General features: G+C 41.9%; 1 protein-coding gene across 1 annotated transcript; it reads right to left on the bottom strand.

Moving 5' to 3' along the window:
- Nucleotides 1–4,119: 4,119 nt before the first annotated feature.
- On the bottom strand, nt 4,120–6,240 carry SLC35A4 (solute carrier family 35 member A4; the record flags this gene model as incomplete). Its single annotated transcript, XM_081206569.1, has 1 exon — nt 4,120–6,240. The coding sequence occupies one exon, from the start codon at nt 6,238–6,240 to the stop codon at nt 5,239–5,241; it is 1,002 nt and encodes a 333-aa protein (XP_081062695.1). The 3' UTR covers nt 4,120–5,238.
- Nucleotides 6,241–6,260: the final 20 nt, after the last annotated feature.

The raw sequence follows: 6,260 nt of genomic DNA, 5'->3' as shown, positions 1-6,260 counted from the left end.
CACCATGCATTGAGCAATACTTTGTCCTGAATGGCTGGAGCCCACAATATAATACTACCTCTTCTCATCTGAAACTATTACCCTACTGGAAGGGTGTGTGTACAGTTACGGTAGCTATATTTTCTCTACCACATGCTCAGATTACTGTATTTACTTGAATGCACCTTTTTTGGCCAAATTACATGGCGAAAATTAGGGTGTGCATTAGATTCGATGGTGCATTTACATTCTCCAGCAAAAAAAATTTGGTTTCAAGGTTTTGAAAATTGAGGTGCGCATTAGATTTAATGGAGCATTAAAAAGGTAAAGGGACCTCTGACCATTAGGTCCAGTCGCGGACAACTCTGGGGTTGAGGCGCTCATCTCGCATTACTGGCCAAGGGAGCCGGCGTACAGCTTCTGGGTCATGTGGCCAGCATGACTAAGCCACTTCTGGCGAACCAGAGCAGCACACGGAAACGCCGTTTACCTTCCCGCCAGACCAATACCTATTTATCTACTTGCACTTTGACGTGCTTTCGAACTGCTAGGTTGGCAGGAGCAGGGACTGAGCAAAGGGAGCTCACCCCATCACAGGGATTTGAACCGCTGACCTTCTGATCGGCAAGCCCTAGGCTCTGTGGTTTAACCCACAGCGCCACCCGCGCTACATTTGAGTAAATATGATCTTATTTGGAGTTAAGGGAAGTACAGCTGTTTTTCCCTCCAAATGTGTAAGTTCACAAAGTGTCTAACTTAAATCTCTCACCATAAAGTATTGGTAATATACATGACATTACTGGAAAAAATATTTGTTTACACCTGTCCCATATTAGCAAGCAAATATTTACTATGGAACCCATAGTAAATACTGTAAGCCAATCTTCTCTGAGGTCTCCTCGACTAGCCTATTCAATTCAGATATTCTCAATTGCTTATATTTAATTGTTTTTGTGTCTATTTCCATTAGATAAGGCATGCCCAAAGTCTATTTTGGGGGCCTAATCCAGCCCCTGTGGCAGTTTATTTCCTGGGGTAAAATCCTAAAAAACCTCAACAACTTCAACCCTAAATAAAGGTCAACGGCCCTTCACTTCATCAAATCTGGCCCTCTTTAAAAAAAGTTTGGACACCACTGCATAGTCACTATGCTACTTTCTTCAAGCAGTAAGTTAGATAATACTGTTTAAAAATAAAGCCACAGGAGTCTTCTTCTACTCAAGATCCTTTGTCCACTGGAGATGTAAATACAGTGGTACCTTGGTTTATGATCTTCATCTGTTCCTGAAGTCCATTCTTAAACCAAATTGGTTCTTAAACCAAGGCACGCTTTCCCTAATGAGGCCTCCCGCCGCCGGTGCCCTTCCACCATTTGGTTTCCGTTCGTAGACTGAGGTAAAGTTCGCAAACTGGAACACTACTTCCAGTTTTGCAGAGTTCTTAAACCGTATAGTTCGTAAATAGGACTGTTTGTAAACTGAGGTACCACTGTAACTGAATATGGGAATGTGTGCTAAGCATATGCATCTTTCACTCAATTATTTCAACTGTGTTAAATAAAACAGTCCCCTAAGGAAAACATAAGATACCATAATCAAAATAGTAAAACATCTGTTGAAATAATTTTCTCTGGAAGAGGAACCCGAAGTTGCATTTGGAAGAGGCAGGCTTGCCCAGTGGAACAGATCAGTTCTTTTGCTCTTTGCCTGGCTAGTGAAACTACCTTCTCCCAAACATCAGATAAGTACTGTGCTCCCACTTTGAAACTTTCGTTGAACCTTGAAGGAGGTGGTAAATTATTTTGGATCCTGCACACAGAAACTGTTCTGGAAGAGTTGTGTGCTTAAGCTTTCTCTGTTATCTCCACATGAAGGTGCTCAATTCTATTCCATGTCAAATTCAAAGTTGTCTTTATGTTCCAGCATTTTAAATAGTTTCCTTTGCAACAAGCAAACAATAAGAGATCACACAAACACACAACCCTGTAAACTAAATTTTAATTTTATTTCAAACTAGACATTTTTGCTGCATTGAATTGATACTAGTTGAACCTGAGTGTATAACAATCCAGATACAATCCCATCCAATCACTGAGCTATCAAAATGTTATCAAAATCATGAGCTAGAATAAATGCGGCAGCACCACAGATAAACACACAGAGAAATTGCAAAAAAGCAAAACAAATGGTAATAAAAAACCCTATGTAACCCTAGCTCTCATTTAGAGCTGTTACCCCACCACACCTGTTCCAGACATTGGCACAGAAGGTGCATGAGAGGTAGAGTGATCAACCCAGTTTGTTAAGTTTATCAGTAATACTGAAGATAAAACAAAGAAAGAGGCGCACAGTACATTTCTGAACATCTGTGCTGGTAGCAAATTATATATATATATATATATATATATATATATATATATATATATATACTTTCGTAGATTTTCACGGGTACAGGAATGCAGGTTTTGGTGTCTTCGGGTGTCTTCCCGTGTAAGAGTTGGGGTGTCTAGGCGACGTTTCGACGAGGTCTCACTCGTCATCTTCAGGCTGGTGCTTTCGGCTTCTTGTTACTAGAACAGAGCAGGGTCTCAGTGTTTGAGTTCCTATAAATACTGTTGAGGGGGTGTGGTGTATAGCCTCCAACGTTCTGGGCAGAGAGGAAGTTCCCAGGTTAATGTGCCTTTTCTTCTTTTGTTCATTAATTACTTGAGGGATATCTTGAGTGATTACTTGAGTCTTGACCTCTTGAGCTTGTGAAGAGTTTTTCTGAGAAGATGGCTAAGTGCAGTACAAGCTCAAGAGGTCAAGACACGAAAGCTTTAGCAACTAATCCACACCTAATGACCCTCCTAAGTGGTACTCAGAATATCACTCAAGTAATCACTCAAGATATCCCTCAAGTAATTAATGAACAAAAGAAGAAAAGGCACATTAACCTGGGAACTTCCTCTCTGCCCAGAACGTTGGAGGCTATACACCACACCCCCTCAACAGTATTTATAGGAACTCAAACACTGAGACCCTGCTCTGTTCTAGTAACAAGAAGCCGAAAGCACCAGCCTGAAGATGACGAGTGAGACCTCGTCGAAACGTCGCCTAGACACCCCAACTCTTACACGGGAAGACACCCGAAGACACCAAAACCTGCATATATATATGCACGTATCGCAGAACACAAGAATGCCGTCAAAAAAGAAGAAAAAACTTCCTCTCTTTACCAACACATGAAAGAAACAGGACACGAAATTAATTTTGCAGATTCCAAATTGCTCTTTAACATGGAACATCACCACAAGAGAATAATCATGGAAGCCATCGAGATAGAGAAACACCCTCACAACATGAAGAAGCGTGACGACACGTCCCGCCTGCCAGACATCTGGAAATTAGCCCTCCCCACAAAAACCGACACCAGAACCAGAGGCACACAGAACGCCATCTCCAATCAACCACACCAGACCCAAACCCAGACCCTCTCCACAGATAAATTACAGACACCATCCAGTAGCCAAACCATAGTGACACCTCCGGATGCTGCACCCCCCTGCAATCCCTACACAGATCTGGCTGGCACAGGGCACAAAACCACAGCTCGCCCCTATACACGAAGCCAAGCCAGAGCACAACTAAGTGCAGTACAGCCATCTTCTCAGAAAAACTCTTTACAAGGTCAAGAGGTCAAGACACGAAAGCTTTAGCAACTAATCCACACCTAATGACCCTCCTAAGTGGTACCCAGAATATCACTCAAGTAATCACTCAAGATATCCCTCAAGTAATTAATGAACAAAAGAAGAAAAGGCACATTAACCTAGGAACTTCCTCTCTGCCCAGAACGTTGGAGGCTATACACCACACCCCCTCAACAGTATTTATAGGAACTCAAACACTGAGATCCTGCTCTGTTCTAGTAACAAGAAGCCGAAAGCACCAGCCTGAAGATGACGAGTGAGACCTCGTCGAAACGTCGCCTAGACACCCCAACTCTTACACGGGAAGACACCCGAAGACACCAAAACCTACATTCCTGTACCCGTGAAAATCTACGAAAGCATATATATATATATATATATATATATATATATATATATATATATATGCCAAGTACATGTTACAGGCAGAAATATTAGGGTGTGGGGAAATGTGAATGTTGTCAGAAGCTACCTGAACACTTTAGTGTTGGATGAGGTGGATTATAGTTGCTTCAATAAGGAAATGGTGAAGCACTGCATAGTGTTCCCAATTACCAGCAGCTGAATTCAGCAGAATACAGATTATTAGAACATCACCTGGAAAAGTTAAGCATGTGTGTTTACATGGCTGGAACCTCTGGCTGTATATTGAGGCAGGTCTACACATTCAGATTCAATACTGAAAGGGAGAAATGAGTCCTGTTTGGAAAACATCCAGAGAAATGTAACAGGAAACTGTGCTCCATTTATTTTGGAGGGTTTTTACAAAACATTCACAACTCATCACAAACTATCTGGTAGCAATGGACTCTTTCAGGAGCAGACAAACACAGAAGGGCATTAACTTGCAAAAGGCACTTGTCATTTGTAATCACTGGGTTGAAGCAGAACCTCTGCCAAGAACATCAAAAGCAAAACACTTCCCTGTGCAAAATAAATAGCTGTTCATACTACACTCTTCCAGATTAGTAACAATGAAAGGGTTAGTTAAAAAAGAAAAGAAAGATATAGAGCTTCCCTTTCCACAAGTGTAGAAATGGGAGCCTGGGAGACTGCTTTTGCTCATTAAGAAATAATAATGCATTCTTTCCTTTTGAGAACTCATGAATCTAGACACTAGGTAGACATTACAGTGGGAAGGAGTAGAGGAGTGATATATTGGAGTCCGGTTTCCTGTTTGATATCAGGAGTGGCAGATCCTACTGAGCTGTAACCAAAAAAAGGAAGCATAATGAAACCAGCTATATACAGAATACATACAACTCTTCTCTTTTCCACCAATGCCTATTCAAAATGACATGAAAGTGGGATTTTAGCTAACAATTTGCTTCCTCAAACTATGCTTGCTGGCTAATGACAAGATTAGCATACTAGGTTTAAGCTGCAGCTCAGCCAAACAACAAATACTTTTTCTGAGCTCAGGGAGAAGTATGAAACAATAGCTATTAAGCCATTCACAAGGGAGGTGTAAAGTACTTGTGCAGTCTATTATACTCTTTTCAATGTAAAATATATAAGCAGCAAATTCTTTCCATATAAATTTCTCTAAAGATACAGAGGCAAGGAAGCTATTTGATTCCATAATAAAAGTAAACAGCGAAGCTAATCAGCAAAACAGAAAGGAAAAAAAAGGTGGTTAGATGAAGACCAAATAGGAGGACAGAGAGCAAAGCATTAACCATAATAGAGGAGGAGATCACAAAGAGTCTAGTGATGTTACTACTGTGCTTCATGACCACAGACATTATCAAGCCATTCAAGGCTTGACTCACAATAATTAACAGAACCCAAAATGAGAAACCCTCCAGGAACCCAGCCCCTGAGCTGCTTGACAGATGGATGATTATGTTCAGCAGAACACCAAAAAAGTAGAGAAATGCATTTTGGAGGTTAAGAGGCAGATCCTGGGTCTTCAAGACAACTTCAGTGTAGACTGCTGAAAGGCCAGAGATCAGGCAATATAGAAAGATCAGCACTAAGCCAATGGGGGTGATGTGCAACTGCATGTCAGAAGACGGCATGTGCTGTGGGTCCTGCAGGCCTCCATATGTATAAAAGGCTCCAGCAGCAATCAACAAGGAAAGAGCTAGCCACTTGCGGGCAGTCAGTCTTTGGTGCAAGAACATGCTGAATAGGAGGGCGGTGCTTCCAATTTTCAAGTTGCTGAGCACTTGGAAGGTACTAGGATCCATGAACAGCTGCAAATGAACTACTAAGTTGTTGTTGGCTGCATAGAGCAATGCCGAAAGAGCAAAGGGAGCAGCATGATGCCATGACACAGATAGTTTTTGTTGTCCGCAGCCCCAGATCATCAGGAAGACTAGTGAGAGCATCAACTTGGTTAACTCAATCAAAACCACCACAGAGGAGGCACTGAATGGGATCTGGCCATTTTCTTTACTGAGAGTCAGGAGTGGTGCATGGGAGCCATAGATAAAAACAGACAAGATCAGCATCAGCCCCCATCGGATTTTCCCAAGTACGACAGCAGCAGCTGGGCTGACCCGGCTATCACCAGTACAAGCGTTGTCAAAAAACATTTCTCTGAAGTGTGGAGGCAAGGGAAACATCAACCTCTAACTTTTATAGG

Source organism: Podarcis bocagei (assembly GCF_964188305.1).
Source record: "Podarcis bocagei genome assembly, chromosome: 8".
Taxonomy (NCBI): Eukaryota; Metazoa; Chordata; class Lepidosauria; order Squamata; family Lacertidae; genus Podarcis; species Podarcis bocagei.
Note: the sequence above shows the minus strand (reverse complement) of the source record. Positions and strands in the feature narration are given on the sequence as shown.